This window comes from Phyllostomus discolor, chromosome 9 (assembly GCF_004126475.2).
Source record: "Phyllostomus discolor isolate MPI-MPIP mPhyDis1 chromosome 9, mPhyDis1.pri.v3, whole genome shotgun sequence".
In the NCBI taxonomy this organism is placed as follows: Eukaryota; Metazoa; Chordata; class Mammalia; order Chiroptera; family Phyllostomidae; genus Phyllostomus; species Phyllostomus discolor.
This window is the reverse complement of record NC_040911.2, coordinates 99,860,520-99,885,615: the sequence shown is the minus strand read 5'-3', so window position 1 is coordinate 99,885,615 and position 25,096 is coordinate 99,860,520. Positions and strand designations below refer to the sequence as shown.

The following is a 25,096-nucleotide window of genomic DNA, read 5'->3' as shown; positions in this document are numbered from 1 at the left end:
CATGCCGCGCACTGTTGGAGGTGGCCAGGCTCTCTCTCGGGGGAAGGAAGAAGCCGGAGAGGAGGAGGAGGAGGAGGGAGAGGAGGAGGAAGGAAGCCAGGAAGCCCTTGCCCTGGGCATTTGGTGAGGGACCTGACACAGAGCCCGGGGGATTTCTAGACACCTTGTGTTCTCTCCACCACACCCTCGCACCCCCAACTCATCGTGACTCCCCACTCAGGCCCCCTTGGCTTTGTACGGAGCGGGCAGTCACGAATGCCTGTTCATTCTTCGTGAACTCACGGCAAGGGCAGCTGCCCACGAACACCTCCCCTAGCTGGGAGCAGGGCTGGTCATGTCTCTCGTGGGGAAGTGCGTCGGTCTGGGGCTGAATGTTGCCCCTGTCACATAACATGGTATGAGCAAGAGTGACGTCAGCTTGCTACATGCCTTTTCTTCACCTTCGAAATGGGCACGAGAATACCCCTTTGCTTTATAGTATCCCAAAGCTCACGTAAGCTGACAAAGAGAAGTGCTAAGCCCAGCGTTTGGCGTGTGGCAAGCCCTTGATATACATTCTTTGTTATTGTGTTATCTCTGCCTCTTTCTTTTTGGTCATCAACAAAATTTACACGCCTGCATCCCGGCCCTAGAATCAAGCCGATATGGCGGGGGTGTCAAACTCATTTTCACTGGGGGCCCCATCAGCCTCGAGGTTGCCTTCAAAGGGCCGAAATAATTTTAGGGCTGTGTAAGTGGAACTACTTCTTAACTGTTAAGGAGTTGAAATTACATTCGGCCCTTGGAAGGCAACCGCGAGACTGACGGGGCCCCCAGTGAGGATGAGCTTGACACGCCTGCGATGTGGGGTTAAATTAATTTCTGTGAACCTGGGGTACTTCTGTGAGATGGGGCTGTTCCCAGGGCCACATCTGGTGGGGCGGCAGGAGGGATAAGCGACATGGCACGTGCAGATGGGGCCCATGAGCTCATGCCCACGTCTGGATCTCTCCCCTTCCCTGACCTGCTTCTTCACTCTCTGACCGGCTTCTCCTGGAAGCACATTCCTACGAAATCCCTTGCCCAGGAATCCTGATGTCTTTCTTGGGCTGCTCCCGGGATTCTCACCCAAGACACTATCCTACCAGGTCAGGGGCCGGCAGAATGCAGCCCATGGGCCAAACCTGGCCCTCACACTCCTTTTGTAAATAAAGTTTTATTGGAACTGAGCCACGCATACTCCTTCACGTATCACCTACGGCTGCTTTTGCGGCATGATGGCAGGGCCAGGTGTTTGCAGCAGATGCTGCGTGACCTGCAGAGTGTCCGGGGTTCCCTGCCCGGGGCTGCCGGCCAGCCCCCCCATGCTAGAGAAGGCCTCAAGCATGCCCAGTGGTCTTCCAGCCCCTGGCCTTTGCCCGTGCTGCTCCTGCCGGGAGCTCTCAGTCTTTGACCCAGTGGATGATCGGTGGCTTCGCATTTTTCAGATCTCGGCAAAAAGTCACATCCTCAGAAAGGCCTTCTTGCCCACCGTCTGAAGCAGCCTTCCTTTTCCTGCCCCCTTGCCCCCTATTCCTAGCACTTACAGCGCCGGAACGACTGTCTTCCTTCATTGGCCGCCGTTCCCGCCACTGTTGGCAACCAGCACGTGAGCCCCACGAGGGGCAGAGACCTCCGGCTCGCTCGCTTCTGGGTCCCCGTGCCTGGTCTTGCGCCTGTACACGGTACGTGCTCAAAAATACCGTTGACTGAACGACGGAAAGGGAAGCCAAAGGCTTCCGTGGGCTGCGTTTATTCCATCTGGATCTAGAAACCGGGAGCTTCATTTCCATGGGGGTAATTCGATCCCCATTTCGAATCCCCGCTCCCGAAGCGACGGGAACATACTCCACGCTCAGGCCAGTGTGAGTGCCTAGGCATTTATTGCCTCGGGTATTACTTTGCTTGTTTTGCCACATTATGTAACGGGAGGTCACTTGACGTTGCAAGCTGTAATTTTTGAATTTCACGATGGAAATTGACCTGCGTCAGGAACCTAGCTGCAAAAAGCCTTCCTGTCAGGGGTTGAGAAAAAGTTATGCTGTGTTAATGGTTCTAATTAATGCATTAATTTCACAAAGTTTTTATTGAGGGCTCGACATGTGCAGGGTCCGTGTCGGAGGTCTTCAGGGAACTTCCTGGGAAGGAAGGGCAGGCATGTGCGTGCGTGTGCACGCACAGACACACCCCGAGTTCCCTTCCGCTCACAGCAGCCCGAGCCGTCTTTAGACACGGCAAGTGGGTCAAGCCTTTCTCCTCCTTCAAACCCGCCAACGAACTCGGAACAATCTAGACTCGTCACCGTGGCCCGGACAAGTGGGTCTGTGTTCAACAGTCCGAATTATCTCCCCCCGAGCTCACAGAGCCCCATTCCCTCCCCACGCCCAGTTCTCGCTGGCCGCAGGGCCTTTGCACTCGCCGCCGTCCCCGTGTGAAGTCCTGTCCTCGTGTATCTCAGAGCTGGTTCCCTCAGTCCTTCACGTCTCAGACGTCACCTCTCAAAGGGTGCACCCCTTAGAGATGCTCATCTCCTGGAGCACCCCAAGGAGATGCGCACCCTGGCTCCAGGCTCTTAGTGCTTTAGCTGCTTCCTTCAAGGGGTCTAAAATGATGTTTTTATTGCCTCGGCTGGTGTGGCTCAGTGGACTGAGCACTAGATTGTGAACCAAGGGGTTGCCGGTTCGATTCCCAGTCAGGGCACATGCCTGGGTTGCGAGCCAGGTCCCTCAGTGGGGGGCACGTGAAAGGCAACCACACATTGATGTTTCTTTCCCTCTCTTTCTCTTGCCCTTCTTCTCTAAAAATAAACAAAACCTTAAAAAATGATATTTGTATTGTTTTCTTGTTTCCTGTCTTTCTCCTTCTACAAGATCTGTGAAGGAAAGGAAAATGCTATTCTGCTTACTACTGTATCCTTGGAGCCTAACACAGAACCAGGCACAAGGAAATGCACAAATAAGAACAATACCAGGTACTCATAAATGTAATAAAGGCAGGAGAACAGGGGGATAAGAAAGGCACCTTAGGCAGCTGGATGGCTTTCGGTCAGGGCTTGCTGAGCTGTGGCCCGTGGGCTAAACCTAGCCCACGGCCTGATTTCTTTTTTTTAGGGCCCACACATAAAGAATGTTTTTTATATTTTTAAATGGCTGAAAAAAGTTTTTAGGAAGAATATTTTGGGACACATAACAATGATATGAGATTCAAATTTCAGTGTCCATCGATAAAGTTTTATTGGGGCATAGCCACTCCCATTCACTCACGTGTCACCTGTGACTGCTGTTACGCCTCGGTCACAGACTGGGTAGTTGTGATGGTGGCGGTGTGGACACAACCCTGAAAATATCCATTATTTGGCCATTTATAGAAAATGCCCGGTAACGCCTGAGTTAGATTTTCAGGAAAGGGTCTTTGAAGAGGGAGATGTCTCAGCTGAGATTTAAATGATGAGAATGCTACTGGAAGGGTAAGGAAGACTGTATTTGAAGTCCCTGAGGTGAGTAAACAGGCATGAAATGATAGCTCTCCTCATTAAGGAGCTTTGGATGTTGACTTTGAACCTGGCCGTTCCGAGCAGGGCAGTGAGTGGGGGTGGGAGCGTCTAACGGTGACCGCTGCACCAGTCCTTGCACGAGATGGTGTGGGCTCCCGCCCACCTCGCTGCCGTGGAGACACCCGTGGGGGGGGCTGAGGTGGGGAGAGCATGGTGGAGGTCCAGTCTAGAAATGTTAATGATGAAGTGGAGAGTGGTGGACACGTGGGAGAAAGAGGAGGGTCTGTAGATCCCAGACTGGGCCATCCGGGGAGAGAGGGGACGCTCACGGTCATTTCAGATTCAGGAAGAACTAGAAGATGTCAGAAGAGTGAAAAGATGGTCTAGGTGAAGACGGAACAAGAGGAATTGGATTTGGGGTCATTCTCCTTCTTCCCAAACACAGACAGATACCCCAACCCCTCTAGGCAGACCAGTGTCAGCCAGTAGCAAGGTGCTAACTCCATGTCCACAGCTCCCAGGAGTGTCTGTCTGACCCGGGTCCACCCTCCCAGCCACAGCCAATCAGACTCGATCTCCATGTTTGACCGGCACCCCTGAGAAACAAGCCCTCCCTTCTCCCACTGAAACTCCTGGGCGGGTACATGATACATCCCTGGAGCCCGTGCAGGAGCACTCGCCATTGGCCTGAAGATGAAGACAGAGCAGAGGAAACCTGAGCTGGAAGGCAGGGAAAGACCCAGTTCTGAGGACATAGATCCTCTGAAACTACGACTCATCTGCGTGTGAAACCCACTGTGTCCTCGGATGGACTGATAACTTCCCGTTTTGCTAAATTAAGGTCGAGTTGGTTCGTAGTCAATGGTAAAGAAGAGATCTCGGTAAACACAACCTAGAGTTAACATCCTGAACAGCCTTACCTATTGCAGCCGAATGAATTTTATGCCCGTCTTTTCCGAGTTCAGGAAGGTATCGAGCCAAGTCAGGGAGGGGACCTTTCCTCTTGACCACCAATCTGGGCTCTTCCTAGGAGCCTCTTCCTGATACAGCAGGAACGACTGAGATGCTGTGGTCTGTCTATGCCTTTAAGTCCATTCCTGATCTCAGCAGAGCTGTGCAAACTTGCAGGCTACCTCCCGCTTTCCTACATTGGGGTCCTTCCCTCTTGTTTCCTCTGCACTTGAACTTCACACAGCACAGGGCGTCAGGTCAAAGGCTGAATGAAAGCAAATCCAAGCAAACTTTCTGGAAGTCCTTACAACGCGCCAGCTGCTGTGATGAAACCGGTGGTCCCCAAAGTGTGATCCCCGGACCAACGCCGAGTTATCGCCTGGGCCCTGGTTAGAAATTCCGAATCTCTGGCCCCGCCCAAGGTGGGCTGGATCTGACACTCGGGGGTGGGGCTCAGCCCCCTGCATTTGTACAATCCAGATGATTCGATACGCACTCAAGTTTGAGAACCTGGATTATTTCTTGTATCGATGCCTGAGGGAGGACAATTCTGTAGATGAGTAAACTGTACCTTAGAGGGGTTAGGATAGTTGCTGTACCACCAGCGAGTAGTGGGATCCAGATTCAAGGCCAGGCAGCCTGACCCACATACTCCCTGGTGGTCCCCAGCCAGGGTGGGCACTCAGCCACTCAGCCCCCGAGTTCCCAAGCCCAGTCCCCGGCTCACGCCCCAGTGGCCTGGCGGAGACATTGCCTCTGAGCGCCAGGTCCTGGGGCCTTTGTGCTGATGTCTGCTGTGTCAACCTCCAGAGAACTTTCCACTTAAAAACCATTTGCAGGCAGGGAAAATAAAAGGCAGCCACAGAGCAGAATACCTGCTTCAGTCAAACCTCAGCTCAGGTCCCCTGGGGGCTTGGGGCTGCTCAGCCCACCCAGGAACTTGTGGCCATCAGCTTGGACCGCCCTCTCTCGGAGACCACCTGCCCCCTCTTCCAGGGGCCCCCTGTCTCATGCCCGGCATCTCTTCCCAGTTAACGCCGCGTGGTTACAGATGCTGCTCGCTCGCGGCAATTTATAAGCGACCGCTGGTGTTCAGTTATAATCCCCCATTTCAGATGTGAAAATGGCTCGTCAGACTCCCCACAAGGGCCTCTCTACAATGCTACGTAATTTAAAAATTAGCACGAGCACAGAGGAGAGTCCGCGTTTTCGAACTAGGAACCCCCCCCGACGCGGAGGTGACAACCGGATGCGGGGAGCTCAAGGAACGGGGTGAGCGGCTCAGCAACCGTGGCCGCCCCACGTTGCCATGACTGCTGAGCTTCTCCTGCATCCTCCGGGGCCCTGGCACTTGCCGAAGAGCAAGCCCACGGGTGTGCATTTACATTAGGGTTTTCCCCGCTGTTGGGGACTTTCTCTAAGTCCCGACACGGACCTTCCTGATATAAACCACGCTGCCGGAAAGCAAGTAAAGCAGGAAAAAAACCCATCACTGCTTGATTTCTAGGAGGGGCCAACGACACCTGGACAGAAAGACCAAAAATAAACCAAACGAGCAAACAAACACAACTTAGGGGGGTTGTTGTCTAGGGGACACGTGAGGCTGTGTTTACAGTGTCACTGTGGCCTCAGAAGGCTTTGGACAGCAGAGTGTGGGAGCTGTCCCCCTGCAGAGAAGGACACAGTGACGACGAAGTGAGCAGGAAGAGCCAGGCAGGCAGAGAGAAGGCGAGCTTGTGCAGGAAGGGGAGACGGGGCGATGCGTTTGCACGCGGAACCCTCGAGAGACTCGGGTGCGTGTGTCGGTTCAACCGCTCCCGGCCCTGTGACCAGCGGTCCCCTGGTCGGCGCCAGCATCAAGGGGTGACACTTACGGGTTGCGAATGTATTGACATTTGATAGATCCATCCGCCTTCCTCTGATCAACAGAACTCTCTGCCACCAAATGGAATAATTACAGGAGGTTTCAGCAGTCACGGGGATGCCAAAAAGGTCATTAAATCATCTCGAAGAAGCAATGTGTTCCTCCATTGCCTCTTGCCAGTAAATCTCCTGCTGATGTCAGGACCACCTAGGGTTGATGTGTGGAGTCGTGGGGGGCGGGGGGGCGCTGAATCACAGAATGGAGGGAGGAATTAAATTAGGATTGAAAAATAGGAAGGCGCGCACAGCGGGGGCCCTTCGTCGTGTGCTTCATAATTCCCGGGGAAGCATAAAAACTGTGGGTTGCTTGTATCAGAGTGGCTTCTTCTTGGGGAACGGGCAGGAACGGCGCGCCTGGGAGTGGGCGGTGGCCCCGGGGAGGTGCGGGAAGAGCAGCGTGTCCCGGGCCCATCGGAGAGGTTGGTGGGACTTGTCCTGATGCCCTACGTGTTTCTGCGGCTGCCCTCCCTTCTCCCTCGACAAGCGTGGTTCCGAGGGACCCGGCATCCCCTTGGAGCCACCTGTCTGTCCCCCGGCCCCACGGCTCCACTGCAGTCTGGGCCACCCCCGCCTCCCCGCAGCCGCCTCTCCGGCACCTACTTCTGCTCTGGGCCTGTGCCTTCCCCACCAGGGAGCCACAGTGACCTTCTACGCGAGAAGCAAGATCATGCTCCTCCAATGGCGTCTCACGCGGCTCAGGAAAACAAACCCAGCGTTCTCAGGATGATCTCCAAAGCCTGGACTTGCCCATGTCTCAAACCCCCTGACCCGACATGTCCAATCCCTCCAGCCCCGGCTGTCAACCCTCGGCCTTTTCTGAATCAAATACACCAGTGCTCCCAACTTGCCACACACCTGGCTCCTTCTTAACCTCATCTTCTTTCCCTGACTGCCCGCTGCCATTTAAAGCAGGGGGCCCTGTCATAGTCCCTTACATGGAGGGGTATTTGGCAGCCCCTCATTCTTAGAAATTATTTACTCTCATTCACATGCTCCATGAGCGTGAGCTGCTAGTGTAGCAAATTATCCGCCCGTCCCCTGGGTAGCGCGTCAGGCCTGGGCTTCTCCTCTTCTCAGGTGGGGCCGGGCACTCAGAGCACAGCCTGCCGCCGGGAGCAGGCTCCCCACGCGTGTGGAGTAAAGGGCGATGGAATGAAGGTCCCCGACACACCTGCACGGAACTGCCGGGCTCAGTCCCCTGAAGGCATTGATCGACTCTGCCCCTGGGAGCCCGCACGCCTCGGAGGAGACGTTTACGAGCTGAGCCGCATGAGCCTCGTGGCAGTGCCAGTGCCCTGGACACACCGAGGGGCGGGTGGGGATGGGGGCGTTTCTCATGTCCCCATGCTTCTCTGGGCTGTGCGGGCCCTGCAGGGTCCTTCACATGGGGCCTCTGTCACGTGCTGGGCGCTGCGCTGAGAGTTTTACATAGTTTATCCACCCGATTCGCCTCGCTGATGAGTGGCACAGGCACTACTGCTGTCTCGCACCCAGAGGATGTCGAAAGGAAGTTAGAGGTAGCCTTCCTTCCTTCCTCCCTTCCTTCCTTCCCTCCTTTCTTCCTTCCTTCCCTCCCTCCCTTTCTTCCTCCCTTCTTTCCTTCCTCCCTTCCTTCCTTCCTCCCTTCCTTCCTCCTTTTCTTCCTCCCTTCCTTCCTTCCTCCCTTCTTCCTTCCTCCTCCCTCCCTCCCTTCCTTCCTTCCTTCCTTCCTCCTTTCCTTCCTTCCTCCCTTCTTCCCTTCCTTCCTTCCTCCCTTCCTCCTTTTCTTCCTCCCTTCCTCCTTTCCTTCCTTCCTCCCTTCTTCCCTTCCTTCCTTCCTCCCTTCCTCCTTTTCTTCCTCCCTTCCTCCTTTCCTTCCTTCCTCCCTTCTTCCTTCCTCCCTCCCTCCCTCCCTCCCTCCCTCCCCCCAATATTTACAGAGCCTGTGTGTGGACAGCTAAGGAGACGCAGCCCCTGTGCTCCTGGAGCTTAGAGTGGGCGTCACCTTCACATCCGGGCAGTGAGAAGCCCAGCGCTCCACCACTCCCCGGCCTGACCAAGTCAACTTCATGGGAACGACAGTCGAACATTTCAATAAGGAAACCTTGACTGACATCTGTCTCCACGAGGGGAAGAGACGGGGTAGAAGCCAGCGTAGGTATACTCATTGGCCACCCTGCCTGCTCCGCCTCCTCCCTCTGGCGTGTCTCCCCCAGACGGGGCTCTGATCACGCTGAACGACGTGCGTTTTCTGGAATGAACCATCCGTGCACACCTCCACGTGCAAGGCTTTGGACTTGCCGTTCTTCTTTCCACTGGGCTCTTCGCCTCCCCCCGCCCACCTGGCTGGCTCTTCTGCCTCGTCCCAGACTCAGCTCAGTGCTGTGCTTGTCTGGCCGTGCTTCCTCCAGCGCTTTGGCCTGGCAGGGGTCCCGGGACAGCGCCCAGCACAGCGGAAGCTGTGGTGCTGGACGCTGCGATGTCCATCCTTCCGTGATGGGGCGGTCAGCAGTCTGCCGGCAGGCCTTAGGCTGCTCGCCCCGTCGTGGCACCAGCCGCAGCTCGGCACGTAACCCTGGCTGTTCAGTGGCGGTTCCCTTGCTCGCCTTTCCCAGCACGAGGTTCCCGAGGCAGGAAATGCGCTCCTGGCACGTTATAATCACCACGGTTGCATTATCAGAACTGTGGAGGCACGTTCGCCCCACCCCGAGTCTGGGACGGCCGTGAGCTCCTTCGCTGAGGGCGTCGGGGTGCCTGCGGCAGTGGGGGAGGGCGCCTGGTGGGTTCGCTCTGTTTCCATCCTGGGAACGCCGTGTGCGGCCAGCCCTCCTGCAGCCACTGGGCGGCGAGGCAGCGCAGGTTCCGAGAGCTGCTGTGATCTGCCGTAGGGCCCCTGGCTAGGAAGCGGGGACCCCGCCCTGAGGCTGGGCCTCTGCAGTTCCCACTGAGCTGAGTGGTCATGTGCTTCCTTCCCAGGACTTCTGGGCCTCCGGAGTCCCCGCCCCCTGACACTGAGTGACAGGCCCTCCTCCTTCCCTCCACTTCCGAAGGCTGCCCATCTTTATCCTCTCACATTCCTGGGATGATGAGGTCTTGGTTGGTTCTTGGATTTCTAAGCCACAGCCGACGCCACCCAATAGGTTCCCATCTCCATGGTTACCACACAGCAGAGAATCCCCAGGAAGGCGGCAAATGGGGAGGTGGAGGCTCCCGCAAATATGGGGGGGAGGGGAGAAGGGAGCCATAAACAATTAAACGTGACAAAATCCTCTGGTGAACAAAAATAGAACTATTTGCCTGTGAAATCGAGTAACGTAGCATTGAAAATAACATAACCTTGAAACATCCCTTTTTTCTCTGTAGATGAAGAAATGCCAGCGAAAGCCCCGCACACTGGAGGTGCCCGCTTGCTGGAGGGCCCGAGTGGTTGGAAGCTGCCTCTGTCCAAGGTTTGGGCTTTCAGAATATTTAAACATTTTTTTTTTTTTTGCTCATTCATCTTCTCTCCCGTGCAAGTCACTTGTGGACAGGGTTCGCACCTGTAGCACCCAACAGAATTTAAGCCAAGGGACCCCTGAAAAGTGCCGGGAGAATTTTGGGCCCATGTTCTGGCTGGCGGTAAATCACTCCCTTGTCCACACTCGATTTGCGGCTCTGCCACTTAGCAGCCCTGTGATCTTGCGGGCCGCGCCACCTCTCTGAGGGCTGGCCTCTTCGCCTGCACGCTGGTGCAGTCACGGTCCTTTCTTCGTAGAGTTTAAGGTCAAGATGAATCGAGGAACCACAGGCAAAGGCCTGACTCAATAGCTGCTCCATAAGTGTAAAGGCTCTGCCAATGTCAATGCCAGCAAGGCCGGCAGGGATGGTGGGCGCTGTGCCAGGCACATTTATCCACCACCACCACCAGCGTCACCCCTGTCGCCTGCACTGGAAACTCCAAGGCAGACCCTCCTAAGCAAGGCTCAGCACCGGGGACCCTGCACTGCAGCCAGGGGACTTTTCTCAAGGCAGCTGGTGGTGGAGAGAGAAAGGGGGAGTCCGAGGGAGACAAATGCAGATGAAAGCCACCTCCCACCCTGTCTCAGGGGCACCCCAACACCCCCAGGACTGTTGACGTGAAAGCCGTCCTCAAGTCCCTCCTTACTTCTTCAGATGAAATGGCACAACCCATCCCACACCTTGATTTAAGCCTCAGGCAGAGAAAAGTTTCCTAGAGCCTGCGACCAAGTGGGGACTAGAGAAGACAGCGACGCTGGCCGAGCACCTGCTTTGCGGGCTGGGCGCACGGCCGAGCATGCGCTCCGCACGGTGTCGCCGAGTGTTCGCCGCGGACGGAGGCGGGAGCGAGGCGGCTGCGTTTACCTGCCAGCTGTCCGCGCCAGTGTTTCCCATTGACCTGACCACGGGCCACCGCGGTGAGTTTTCACAGTGGCACTCACAGACCAGCCCCAGGAGGAATGCCCTCCACACCTAAGTACACCCCATCCCTCTGGCAAGTAAAACACAAAGGAATAAACAAAGAAATGAAGAGTGCTCAGGAAAGCTCATGGACGCGGCTTCCCGAGTAGCCCTGGCCTTCCTGGGCCCGGGGAGGTGAGCGCTGTCAACAACAGCACGGACTCTCGGAGACCCCCACCCCCTTCCCAAATGTGACACGTGCCTCTGGCTTGTGGTGTCCCCATTCCCGGACAGGTGGGCTTCTCGTTACACTCACACCGGATGTCATAGGAGAAGATGATACGCACTGATGTTCAGCCGGCTCCTGGGCCTTGGGAGGGAGAGGCAGGAAAGGCAGCCACCGCACCCCAGTCATCGCCCATCTCGGGGCCCTGAACGCCTTCACCCCATCACCTCCGTGGCCTGCACATCATGGAACAGACTGCCCTGGGAGGCTTGCAGGGCGTGGCGTCGGGGCTGATTTAAAATCCCTGCATTGCTAAAACCGCATTGTTCTTCATCAAGTTGAGTCATTTTTATGTGAAGTGTCAAGCTCCCTAACAAATAACTCCTGCCAGACAAATCAAGTCCCTCGTCTGAGAGCCGCGGCTAAATAGTTTATAGCTTTAATCTGCTCACCGAGGTGTGCAGTCTATGACAGTAATTATAAATGCAAGGAGAAATTATAGCTGAATGCTTTAACTGCATTAGGAGCCGTCTGATGAGCAATCATGAGTTCCTGCTCGCTCCCCACAATAGAGGGCAACTCGGTGTCAGCGCCGGGGAGATTTCAGCGCTGCTTGGTTTTTTCCCCCATTTACCACAGAATGTCACTTGTCTCCTAGAATGTAGGGAAAAAGCGCAGCGGAAGGCTTTGCACTTGATAGTTCAGGAAAAAAGACAAAGGGAGAAACGCAGGAGAAAACTGTTTATCATGACGACTTTTTTTTTCCTCCCCTCTGTTTCGTTCAGTGGCGGGTTCAGTTTCAAATTAGTCCGTTGAAGGTAACTGCTTGTTTATTTACTAGGGGCCTTAAAGAAAAATCCCTCCTGAAGCCATTTCTGAGAAATTGCTACAGGGAAAGACTTCTTTCCATGAAGGGCAAGTTCAAAATCAGCCCCAGGCCGGGGTTCCGGGGATTGTGGGTGTCCCTCCCCTAGGTCTTGTCCTTCAACTGTATCTACCTAAGCTAATGACACCATTTAGCTCTTTATTTTCCCCTCCTCACTTTCCCAGAAAGACGTTTTTAATTTAGCTGAAGAATTACACAAATGTATTTTAAAGACATAAATCCATATAAAAAATATGAGCTAATTAAAACATCGCACTCCCTGTCGCTCATGGATTTTCAATTTAGTGAAAGAAAAAAGAATTGCATCTGGTTAAATGAAAAGATGATACTGATGGCAGATTGGAGTAAATGAAAAATAATGTTACTCTATATTAAAGCGCCAAATTATACACGTCAGGATTGAGCATTCAGGAGTCCCAATGAGGGGGGCAGCGCCGCGGAGGCGGGGCGCGCGCAGGCGCACGGGGAGTGAAGCCTGGCGCCGGGTGAGATGAAAACGCGCAGAGAGACGGCGCGTGTGTTTCTCGTTGCGTTGGAAACGCTGCCGCCGCGGAGCCGACCTTGTTTCCCCAGTTCTCATGTCGCTACCCAAACATGAATTCCAGAAAGTCGGGATAATAAGGCTTTAAAAAAGTCTTAGATATACACGTGTTCACCGCAATTGGGATCAGTTCTCGATCCGACGCCGCATGGTACACGGGTAACCACCCGACGGAACCGGACGCGACCGCGCAGAGAGCGAGGCTGCTTTGCACCTGCAGGGCCCTCCCAGGCCCCGGAGTCGCAATGTTTGGTTTGCAATTGCAGCCTCTGGGAGGCCGAGGCGAGGCCTCGCCTGGGCAGCACCCAGAAACCCCCGGGTAAGCTGGAGGGGACGCTGAGGGGCCGAGGAAAGGGGGTGAGTAGGGGGTGGGTCTGAGGTCGAATCCCATCTGTACATTTACTGTGTGTTCGCAGACAAATCACAGGACACCTTGAGCTCTTTGCAAAACGGAGGATGGGAAGAATAACCATGTCCGGCTCACAGGAAGAGCCCAGTAGGTGCTAGTTTTGCTGCTGCCATTGCCATCATGGCAACCAAACCACAGGTTGGTGGGGGGGGCAGGGGGCTCCTGCCTAGGCATTCATCGGCTGGGAAGGCTGCAAGGTTTATATACTTCAGGGAAGGCTGAAGAACACAGCAGGGGTATCCCTGTAGAGACAGTCTAGAATAAACTTTGCTTGTGAGCCTACTATGTGGCAGGCCTTACAGAAAAGAATTGGATACATTTACTTTCTCACAACTATCGTATGTCCCCAATTTGCAGACACAGAAGCGGGGACACAAGAGTTGGGGTTTGCACTCAGGCTCGGGGGCTGGGCGGCCGGAGTTCTTCCCCTCACATCGAGCTGCCTCCGCAGCACGGCTCCCCTGGGCTTCCCCCCCCCCCCCCCCACACCCGAGACTGGGCACAGGGCCTCCCCAGGGGCTCCACTCCCCACCCACCCCCACCTGCCCATCTGTGCCTGTCACTGGCCTCAACACTGTACCCTTGTCCTGGTCACTGGTCCATCCCCGGGACCAGCACAGTGCTGGGCACGGACTGACGGCTGTCTAGGTGGGGGGTGATGACCGAGCGAGGCTCAGAGAGTGCGGACACTTGGGAAATGCGAGCTCCCTGCCTCCATCTTCCCTCCTGCAACGCGGTTGAATCCACCTCTACTCATAGGGCTGCTCGCGAGAATAAAGCGAGATCATGTTTGTGAAGCCCCTGTGGCAGGCCTGGTGCACTTGGCTATTATATCGTCAGCACATCTGCCGGTTCACTGTTGTGTGTCCGTTGTTACATCAAGGCTGGCTGCGCACAGTAAAGCATGACAGGTGCGATGTGAAGGATGAAAGGAACGCAGGGAGGGAGGTCGGGAAGGAAGGATTGAGAGATTTATTTAATGGATGAAGGAATGGTCCATGCCTCTTTTGACCTCCATTAGTCCAGCCCATGTCCACAATAAATCAACACACACGTGTCAGCAAGGACATAGAGAAAAGGGAACCCTTGTGCCCTGTTGGTGGGAGCGTCAACTGGCGCAGCCGCTGTGGGAAGCAGTATGGAGGTTCCTCAAAAAATTAAAGATAGAACGGCCTTAGGACCCAGCAATTCCACTTCTGGGTACTCATCCAAGAAATCCGAAACACCAACTGAAAAAGGTATATGCTCCCCGATGTTCACTGCAGTACTGTTTGCAGTGGCCAAGACATGGAAGCAGCCTGGGGTCCATCAGTAGACAAGTGGATAGAAAACATGTAGCACATGTACACAGGGGAATATTACTCAGCCATAAAAAGGACGGAATCATGCCGTTTGTGACAACATGGACAGACTTAGGTGGCACTGTGCTAAGTCAAATAAGCAGACGAAGACAAATGCCATATGACTTCACTCATGTGTGAGATCTAAAACACAAACGTCAGTGAAGAAACACGACGGAAAGACACTCAGAGAGCGGGAGGACACACTGGTAGTTGTCACACTGGGGTGGGGCTGGGGGCACGGGGGAACAAGGGGGAGGGGTTGATAATATGAATGTCCAGTTATAAAAACAGTCACGGGGATGTAAAGTACAGCATAAGGGATAGAGTCAATAATACTGTAATAACTTTGTGTGGTGTCGGGTGGGTGATGGACTTACTGAGGTCATCACTTTGTAAATTACGTGTGTCTAATTACTGTGTGGTACACCTGAAATTCATATCATATATATCAACTATAATTAAAAAAAAAAGTCAGACCAGCCCATTTTGCTCTTCCAGATTGCATGTAATCTACGTTGTTAGGATTGCCAGATTTAGCAAATAATACAGAATGCCCACTTACATTTGAATCTCATATAAAAAATGAGTATACACACACACACACACACACACACATATATATATTTAGTATAAATATGGCCAGTACAATATTTGGGGCATACTTATACTAAAAACTTACTTGTCATTCATCTGAAATTCAAATTTAACCGGACACACTATATTTTATCTGGAAATGTTACATGCTGTTCACTGTGCACATGAATTTTTATAAAATCACCCATAACAAAGGTGGCAGCTTACTGGACTAGAATTCATCTGCACCACCAATTTCAAGGCTAAGTGTGCTGCTAAACTTATACGTTATATTACATGGTAATGACTATACTTTCAAGTCCTTATGCCCTTTAGACTTATTGATTTGCTCTCTGTTTAATTTCTATTATTTAAGAGCATGTGGTTTTAAAGGTATATACAAACACCTACTGAAATTGTTTCCGATTATTTCTCTACTAAAATAGGAATGCACGTTCAATATTTGATAATTATTGTTTAAGAAAAAGTTGTATTTAATATTAGACAAGGAATTTTGCAGGATTGAAGACATACCCAAGAAAGGAAAAAAAAAACATGCAGGTCAAACCGGCATCTTACAGAGAATATGGATACGGCAAAGCCCCCGACTTTTCTGTAAAATCTCGATCATGCTTTCTAAGACGTCATGTCACTTAGCACAGGCTGGACCGTCATGCACCGCAGCTAAAATTAGAGCTCCAAGAACAGTGATCTCATTCTGTGATCATTTAAAACCACGTCTGCAGAGTTCTAAGCAGTGGACAAGGTATTGCATCAATATTGTTTCAGAAGAGGACCCAAGGGTGCAACGACTCTTTTCCAGGCAACCAAAGCAACAGAAAGCCACCTCTGTGCCAACGTGGGCACCAGGCCGGCACACTGGGACAGCGTCAGGACCTCACAAGCACACCGCACACTGCACCGGCTTCGAGTGTGCACAGCGCAAGGGCACTCCCATTGCTTTAAGTGAGCCCCAGGTACTCACACCTGTCTTCCTGCAACCTTCCCTCGGCATCGCAGAATCACAGTGGTTATGGCAGGAGGGAGCTCTGACTTCACAGAATAGCTCTGTAAAAATGCAACTCCAAAGGTCCAAATCAGAAATCTTTATCCCTGAACAGGTGCAGAGGGAGGAGAAAAGGAACTCTCCCGTCTACGTATTCAACAGATTTGTGAGTACCTTTTGTGTAGGTTGTCCCCAAATTACTGCTTTACCTTTGTTTCCCTAGAACACGTAGGTATGTTCTAAATTTTGACTACAGCTTCCTTTTCCTCCCCTTTCTCTGTTTCCCCATCGCAATGCTTTGGCAGCGATATTAATTAAAAAAAAATGATTACAAACCTATCAGGTGGAAAATTGGTCTTTATTGTAGCACAAATGAACATCACCTATTTGTCCTCTTCAGCACGGTTTGAACCTACTGCTACAGGATGGGAAATATCTCTTCTCTTTGGATATTCTGCGTATATTCACCATTTTTTTTTGTGGAAGGACCAGAAAAGCATAATAGCAAGTTACATAAAATTTAAAAATGGTATAGAGCAAATAAATAGATTTGCCGAGCCCCACGCTCACATGTAGTTTCAATAGATGCATTTCAGCTTTTCTGTCCATCGTGTGAGCGGGACAAACTATGCCTGGAAAAGCAGGAGATGAATCTGCCAGTGACACATTCTACTTAGCGTGATAAACACATGCAAACAGAACGAGAGTCCCCATTGGGGCCCGGAGGGCCATTAGGGTTACCGCATGGTGTCCCCCTTTACCAGCAGCTCTTAGATCGTCCCACTGGGAGTCCCAAGGCACACGTGCTAACCCCTGCTTTCGTTTGGACCATCCTCACACGCAGTCAGTCTCCCGCCCTGTGGGGAAGGGAGCCCAGAGCCGGGGGATACACACACCTCTCTCCACCTGGACGCCTGCTAGGGCTCAGACCTCTGGGGCTTGATCTGCAAAGTCTCCTACGGAGAGACCAACACTCGGACCGGGGGAGACGGCGAGGCCTTCAGATCTCGTTGTGAATTAATCGAAAGAGCTAATCGGCCACCTGGCATGACATAAACTGGCCTGGTGAGCGCCAAAGCTTTCAGTCCACTTGGGTCCTCGTCTTGGGGTGTGGCCCATGGTAGAAGACACCCCGAATATGGGTGAGGGTCCCTAGCACATGGGGGGATGTGTATCGTGCTGGGGGAGGATGGTAAGAGAAAAGACAGTAGGGAAGATACAAAAGAAAAGTAAAGGGATCTGTTAAGACCCAGCCTTGAAAGCATTTGAGAGTGGCCGGTGTGACTAGTCTGCCGAGGTATGTGACCTTGGTCTCTGTCCTCTTTCCTGGAGATGACATCGATAGCCTGGGCACTGGTGACTCTACGGGGCACAGAACTTCTATGACCCACAGTGCAAATTCTCTTGACGCCGAGAGCCCCCATGTGCACGGGCAATGGGTGTGCAGAAAGTCTTTTGTTTCTTTACGTCAGAGAAAATCTCAAGTCCGTGCATTGGCCTATCTTCGTTAAAGGCGGGCTCTGGCATTAGTCTAGGCTAAGGAAAGCCGCAAGGTGAGAGAGGAAGACAGGCCTCCTCTCTTTTCATCTCAGTGTCTGCAGAGAACGTTTATCTACCATGTGACTACGGGGCGGAAGCTCTTTCATAGGAAACCTAACGGAGGAAACGAGCCAGGGGCGGGGAGCGGTCGCCGACAGTAAGCTGCAAAAAGCATCGGTTACAAGGAGGGATGGTGGAGACCACTTTAAACTATTCACAAACTAAGAAATCTCCGTGCAGTGGCTGCCCCCAGGAACTCGACAGTCTTGGTTCTGTCGATGGCTTTTTCTTGATCGCTTTCTAAGTCATTAGCATAGCTACGGGAAGGCAAGGGGCGGGACGGGACTGAGAGAGGTGAGTACTTATTAATTAAAATGATGCATAGCCTTGGCTGGACCTTGCAAGCTGGGCCTCAGACAACTAAGGGGAGGGGGGGCCTGTGTCATGATCCAGGGGTCTGGGCACTCCATCTCTCTAAAGCCATTTCACTCTATTGCCCAAGTCTGCACTGGAAAAACGGAGACAATGGATAGGACTCATTTATCATGCTCTAGTCCTTCGTAAGAATAAGTCCTATTCCGGCAGGCTACCGGCCTCTTGGTACGGGGAGATGTCAGCTGCTGCTAAACAGACCCATCGTCTCCCTTCCAGGGACTCCTCGCAAGGCCACCGTCACAACCACCTGGGAGCACACCCCATACCTGTGGAGCTATTCTTCGTCCACGTCTGTTACAAACTGAGAGTGGTGTTCGGGTGACTTGCTGTGCGTTTTGCTTAGGTGGAGTTTTACTGCGTGTTTGCTCACAAATGTCCGGGAGCACAACTTACACTTGAATTTAGAGTCTGTGTCCTCTTCGCCAGCTATGGGTTCCGGAGACCGCTGAGCCGACGACACCCGGGACGTCTCTTGCTCCGCCTTGCCCGGCTGTTCCACGGCCATGCGGGTCATGTCCTTCATTTGGAAACCTAGGTGGGATTCTAAGTGGCTGATGTAGGTAGACGGGGTTCTAAACTGGGAGGCACAGTCGCTACAATAGAAGATGGGGTGTCCCTTGTCCATGTTTTTCAGGAATTTTGTCCCGCCCGTTTTCCTAAGCTGGTACTTGACGTTGGCCAGCCAGTGGCTGATGGTGGTCATCGAGAGTCCCGTGAACTTCGAGATCTGCATGCGCTCCTGCGGGCCCAGGTCGGACAGCAGGTACTTGCCCTCCGACGTCTGGAAGAGGCTGGAGGCGAACTGAGCCTGCAGGATCAGAAGGTGCTGAGGGTTCCAGTTGGACTGCCGGCCTTTCCTTTTGTGCAACGTCGAGACGTCGCCGGAGACGTCCTCAAAGCGCCTGACGTCCATTTCCAGCTTCATGGGAGGGACCCTGGAGGAGGCGGCGGGCTTCGGGGTGGTGGCTTTGGGGAGGACCTTGACCATGTCGGCGATGTCGGACAGGGCGTGCTTCTGAGGCGGGGACGTGCAGGACTGTGCTTGTGAGGACTCACTTTTCTTGCTTTTGGACTTGGTCAGGTCGATGGGTTGGTCGCTGCTCTCGAACAGGTACCGCCTGGACACGCCAGCCGGCCTCGTGGCGGCAGGGCTCAGCACCGGCTTGTCCACGGCACCGAGGTTCGACTTGTGGAACATGGAGATTGTGCTTGAGCTGGGGCTGGAGCAGGACGGGGAGCGCAGGGGTTCCGTGGCTTTGCCCAGGTGGTTGTTCAGGACGGACTGCAGGGCGCTGAGCGGGTTGATGCAGGGCAGGGCCGAGGCGGCGCTGGCCAGGGCGCACCCGTTGCTGAGGGACGGTGCCGGCTCCAGGGGCTGGGGCTTCTCTTTCTCGCCGCCCTCTCTCGCCGGCTTGGCCTCCTCCTGCGGAGCACAGGGCTCGGCCTTTCTGGCTTCGGAAGAGGGGGTGTCACTGTTGGGGAAAGACTCCCCCTCGCCGCGGCTGAAAGAGGACGCCTCTTCCCGGGGACTCTCCTTCCCACAGTCCTTTGCCATTTCGTCTCTGTCTTCTGGCTCCTTCTTCACCTGGGTGTACGGGGCCAGGTTTGCGGGCACGGACACCAGCGGCATCACTTTCCACTTGGGTGCAATGGGCCTCAGCTTGTTGGCGAGATTGGGCCGGATCTGCAGCACCTGGGACCCCACCAGAGGCAGGGAGGGCTTGGTGCCCTCTGACAGCTGGTAGGCGGCGTGGATGCTGGGGTAGGCGCTCCAGCTGGGAGCCCCGTTCTGGGCCTTGTTGATGGCCGTGGTGACCGTATTTTCCAGCGACTTCAAGATGTCCCCTCCGCCCTTTGAGCCATCTTCCAGATCCTCCTCCCTCAGATACTGATATTTTATTGTCGGGTCTAAAGGCTTTTGCAGAGGGTCCTCGAAGTCCTCACTTTTCACGACTTTCTCATCCTTGTCGACCTCATCTGGTTTCTCTTTTTTACTCTCCTTCTTTATCTCCGTCGTAGACGCCGTGCAGTCGGACGCTGAGTTACTGGATGGCTTGGGAGCCAGGGGGTCGCCGGCGGGGGCATCCGACAGAGACTGCATTTTCTCCACGGCCAGCGGGTCCAGCACCAGCTGCTTCCCTTTCTTGGAGGCGGAGCTGGTGACCTTGAGAAAGTGACCTGTGACCATCATGTGGGTGGTGAGCTGCTGCAGGGTGTCGTGGGAGCTGCCGCACTCCATGCACTTCAGGATCTGGGACTTGCAGGCCTCGAACTGCCAGGTGTAGCTGGCGCCGTTCTGGTAGCCGTAGCGGTTGTTGGAGGACAGCGGCAAGCCGGCGCCCTTGGGAGAGGAAAACGAGTCCGCGAACGACCCCGTGGTGGAGTCCGGGGAACACGGCCGGTTGACGTCGAAGACGCGTTTCTTCGCCGGAGTGACGATTTTCGACGCAATGGTCGGGACTGGCTCCTTCAAAGGCACTTTTTGGTAATGTTTCGTTTTGATCATGTGGACGCTCAAATCTTGGAGGGAGTCGAAGGAGTCGCCACAGAACATGCACTTCAGAACCTTCTGCGCGTCCTCCTTGTCCATGTCTTGGAAGGCCCGTTTGCGGGGCTTCGAGTAGCTCATGGGTCGCAGCTTGTCCTTTTTGCGGTTGTCATCCTGGTAGTGGCCCGTCTCGTTCATGTGCACCGTCAGCTCAACCAGGGTGTCGTAGGCGGCGCTGCACTGGCGGCACCGGAAGCGGCTGGCCCCGGTGAAGACGGTCCCGCACATCTTGCTGCTCTGCCGGTACAGCTGCACGGAGCTGAACAGGCTGGGCTTCGACACGGACCTGGAAGGCAGGTTCTGCTGCAGGCTTTTGGACAGGGCGTCTTGGTGCCAGTCGAAATCAGTCTTGCTGCTGCCGTTGCGGGTGTCACAGTTCCGTCTGTCGCTGTGGGACAGCTTGAAGCCCAGGCCCAGGCCCGACCAGTAGGAGTCAGACAGGATGTTGGCGTAGACGGCCGTCATTTTGTCCATGCAATTGTGGGCCTCGCCCGGGAGCTTGGGCCGGGCGCTCGCCTTCTTGTCAAAGGCGTCTCGACCGCACATGCTCTTGATGTCTGACACGGGGTCGCTGGCATCGCTCAGCAGGGACTCGTTCTCGGCGTCCTGATTGGACAGGTGGCTTCCCGGGGAGTTCTGGTAGCTGAAGCAGCCTTTCTGCTCCGGACCCATGTCTAGCTCCTCGTCCGTGCCGGGGTCATTGCTGCTCTGAAGGTGAACCACCGAACCGCTGTCCTCCTCCTCTTCCTCTTCTTCTTTGATCTCCTCCTCGTCCTTCAGCTGTTCCTCCTGGGCGTAGCCTGCAAGACAGGAAGAGGAGATGAAAGGGCCATACCAGGTTACATATTCCACCCTGATTTTTCCACTCGGACTAAATGCTTTCCGTATCCCAGCAGTCCCGGTAGACTGAGCAGCAATTCAGGCTATGCTTTTATGAAACGCAAGCAATGGATACAGGAAAAAAAAGGCCAATGATGTCTTTTGTGCTTCCTAATGCCCTTTGCTTTTTAATTGGCAGCAGTCATAATTCTTCACACGTGCCTAGAATGCCAAGTTAAAAATGCTCATGTTTCAGGATTATTACTCTAATACCCCTATAATGGGACAGTCACTGAATTCATGCATATGACTTTCAGAAAAGTTGGACAAAAATTCAAATCCTATTAAAGACATATCTCTACAGAGAAGGGCATGGGCTCATAAGAAAACTAAGACTTAAAAAAAAAGAAAGAAAAGAAAACTAAGACTTGACCCTTAGCATCTCCATGGTGAGGTTTACCAAGACACCTGGCTACCGCTGGCGCAGAATCATCTTAATAAGTCACTTAGGAGGGCTCACAAGTAATTTGGATGCATAGCATTTACAATTTTGATAGCCAGTGTCTTTGTGTTACAACATTGTCATGTGTGGAGCGTGACACAGCAGGAAGGGAGATTATGGGGTCTTGAACAAGATCTTCCATTGATAGTCTGAAATTATGTAAGCTCAGCAAAGGTAATGATTTTGAAATAATAGCAAATGGTGTCAGAGCGGGAGATTTGGGGACCATCGTACTCTCCTCGAACAGGTTCACGAAGACCTTTACAGACAAGGCTGAAAATCCCCCCTCGATCTTATGCTTGTAATTTCAAATGCACTGCGATTGGTGGGGACCCATCACGAGGTGTCAATTTCATGTTTGTGATTGTAGATGCAAAATGCTACGGGGGGCACACGCTTTCCCCTCTCCGAAAGGACTCAGGACCAGTAATTGCATAGGGCAGATGAAGGCACGAGAGAGCAGATGCAAAGGGAGCTGATGGGCAAATACCCATCGATGGAGATGAGGAATGGGACCACAGTTATGCCCACATGCTCATTTTCCTCACCTCGCCTTTCAGAGCCATGCGGATAAAATGCAACCAGAGAAACACCGGAGCAAGGGCGATCCAGCCTTAGGTTGGCGTGGCCCAAGTGACCTCAGTACAATGCTTTCCTTACAGGTGTCTGTCTCCCCCTCAGTGCAGGCGGGCACTTTACAGACCCCCTGGGGCGCCTTGGGGCGGTGGTGGTATTTCCATTCACCAGGGCACGGGAAAAGGATGGTCACGCCAGAGGCATGTCTCGTAGGTAGGCAGAGGGACGGGAGGAAGGGGTCGGTTGGGGGAGAAACAGCTGCTGTGGAGGAGTGTTTGGTGGGCGATCACCCTCTCCCAAGAACTCTGCTAACCGCCCTGTGAGTACATTCTCCCAGTTCATCTCCCACCCACACGAAGTGGGTGCCACACAGGAAGTGGGTGACATGTTCATGTCACAGACGGGGAAACGGAGGCCCTCAGGGTAAGGAGTGTGCTCCAGACCACACACCTCGTGTCCTGGAGTCAGGACATGAACCCAGTCTAACGGATGAGAGGACCCGTGGTCTTAACCATGAGGCGCCGCGCTCTTCCTATTACCAACCAATGACTCAGGACGCGTGGCAGAGACCCCAAGGTTAAAGGTTAAGCAGCGGCATGTCCCTGAAATGTCACTCAACGGAAAACCACCTTGGAGGGGGGTAGAATTGTGGGGACGCCGGAGGCCAGAGCTCTCAGTTTTGAGGGCAGAATCCCATCAAACAAGAAGATAGGTAAAAATTCGGCCTAGCCACCAGACCCACAGCTGCGTTTGGTATTTGGTTGCTACTGGTGGTACGTGCTTGTTTCTTAGCAAGTCAACAAGGGGGTTTTCCGCAAAACAGGTGTGCTGGCTTCTAGTTCCATAAGCTCATTTGAAGAAGCAAACGCTACTCCATCTAGTCCAACAACCGTTAACGAGTGGTCACCACTTGCCAGAAAAACCCGGGTTAAAATAGCTGAGTGACTGAATCAATCGGACCACCCCCTCACCCTCACTGCATTTTCTTTCTCGTGGACTGATTTATATGTTTGCAAAAGGAGTCCCGTCATCAAGTTCAAGGAGAGCGCCTGTTATGAAATCGATAAACGAAACTGTCACAGAGCCAAGCAAAACGCTTCAAAGAATCAGGCCCACCCTGGCTGGCATAGCTCAGTGGATTGAGCACGGGCTGGGAACCAAAGTGTCCCAGGTTCGATTCCCAGTCAGGGCACATGCCTGGGTTGCAGGCCATAACCCCCAGCAACCGCACATTGATGTTTCTCTCTCTCTCTCTCTCTCTCCCTCCCTTCCCTCTCTAAAAATAAGTAAATAAAATCTTAAAAAAAAAGAATCAGGCCCATCGTATCAACCAAGCAGGGTCGCTTCTGAGACTCAGAAGGGCTTTATCGCTGCCACGCCAGGATGACACACACTGGTTCCAGGACCGCTGTGCCAGGCCCAGCCACGCCGTCACACACTTCGAAGGAACACAGTCACAGCAACAAGGGAAAACGTGTGAGCACGTGCACACACACAGCCATGAACAGACGCAGGGCAGGAAAAGAGGGCTTTCTGTCGTCACATCGGGTCAAGGGTGTGGCTGAGTTTTACTCATCTCGGCGTTTCCCGTGTCCTGCACGGGGCCTGGGACGGAGTAAGAAGGTGGGAAGTAATTCGAGGTATTTTGTATGTGTGCCGATGAACGACACCGGCGCATTTCACAGACACACGACACTGCCCGCACGCACGGCACTGCCCAGCCACTACAGTCACTGTTTTGCACACGGAGAAGAGAAGTGTTCTTGCTTCCCGCGGACGTTCGGAAGCTGAGCTTTCCAGGCCAGCTCAACTTCCCAGTCTACTTTGTCCTTCTAAATGGATTCCCCAGAAGAAACGTCGGAGACAGCAAACACCTCCCCCACAATACAGATAAAATTTTCTGCTTAATTAGGCATTGACATGTTTACTATAACCTCTACAGAAGAGCACCTCGTGCTGAGAGACCCTTTTTGTCTGTTTTCTTCCGCAGGGCAAACTACATCGCACGCACCCGATAAGGTAGCACGTTGAAAAGCCTTATTAAAAAAAAAAAGTGCCAAAGCATCCATCAAAAATCAGCGTGTTTGAACAATGGCTGAGGGTTCTGGAGAGTTTTTAAAAACACATTTTAATATTGCACATGGAAAACTGCTCACTTTGACTTAAGTGATTTCTGTTTGCCACTGGCAGCTGAGGCGGGCGAGGGAAGACAGCCAGAATGGGGCTGATCTGGGTGTATAATGAGTATCTGTCTCTCTCTCTCTATCGATGATTTGTTTAATAAGATTGCTTCATGTGTGAATCTTGGTGAGGCGGATGAGTGGCAAGTTTATTCTGATGAATACTTATTTCTCGAAAGGAGATGATCGCAATTACGCCAAGACACAACGAGAAAGGCCCGTTGTCTGCTCAGCCTCCGGGACCGCGGGCGGGTGGAGGGCCAGACATTCTCCCTTCCAACCTGAACTTGACCTTTTGTCCCTTGCCACTCACTGCCCGGCTGGCCGCAGGGAGCTCCTCCCTTCCCGGGACAGCCGCATCAAGAGCAAACCCTGTCGGTCCCGTGAGCCAACGGCTGACACAAGAGATCACTTCTGTCCCTCCACTGGTCATTGGGGTGACGGAATGACTCCAGTCTGCTTTTCGAAGACCTGCTGGAGTATCCGCTGGGAAGGATATTCGGTGGTGCAGCCGCTCTGTCTCAGCTCCTGCGATGTGTCTCTGCTGCCCGTGTAAGAAAATGCAAACCCTTCGCACGGTGTCCAGGAGCTTGCACGGGGTGGCCGCACCGCTGCGCCCTATGGCTCTGACCTCGCTGCCCGCGGCGAAGGCACCTGGGCCTCCTTGCTCCTGCCTCGCCCGCCCACCCTTCACCTGACGGTGGTCCTTGGCAATTGCAGATTTCTCTGCCTTCAGACTTCTGCCTCTGGA

General features: G+C 53.5%; 1 protein-coding gene across 2 annotated transcripts in view; it reads right to left on the bottom strand.

Moving 5' to 3' along the window:
* Positions 1-25,096, bottom strand: part of TSHZ2 (teashirt zinc finger homeobox 2) — a 407,162-nt gene that overhangs the window by 135,987 nt on the left and 246,079 nt on the right. Inside the window, exon 2 of one of the 2 annotated variants that reach the window (XM_036009972.1) lies at positions 17,987-21,068. In XM_036009972.1, the coding sequence (XP_035865865.1) occupies positions 17,995-21,068 (3,074 nt within the window). In that variant the 3' untranslated portion in view covers positions 17,987-17,994. Of the gene's footprint in view, positions 1-16,085; positions 21,069-25,096 lie in introns of those variants that run through there. The other variant, XM_028524305.2, reaches the window with a different exon arrangement.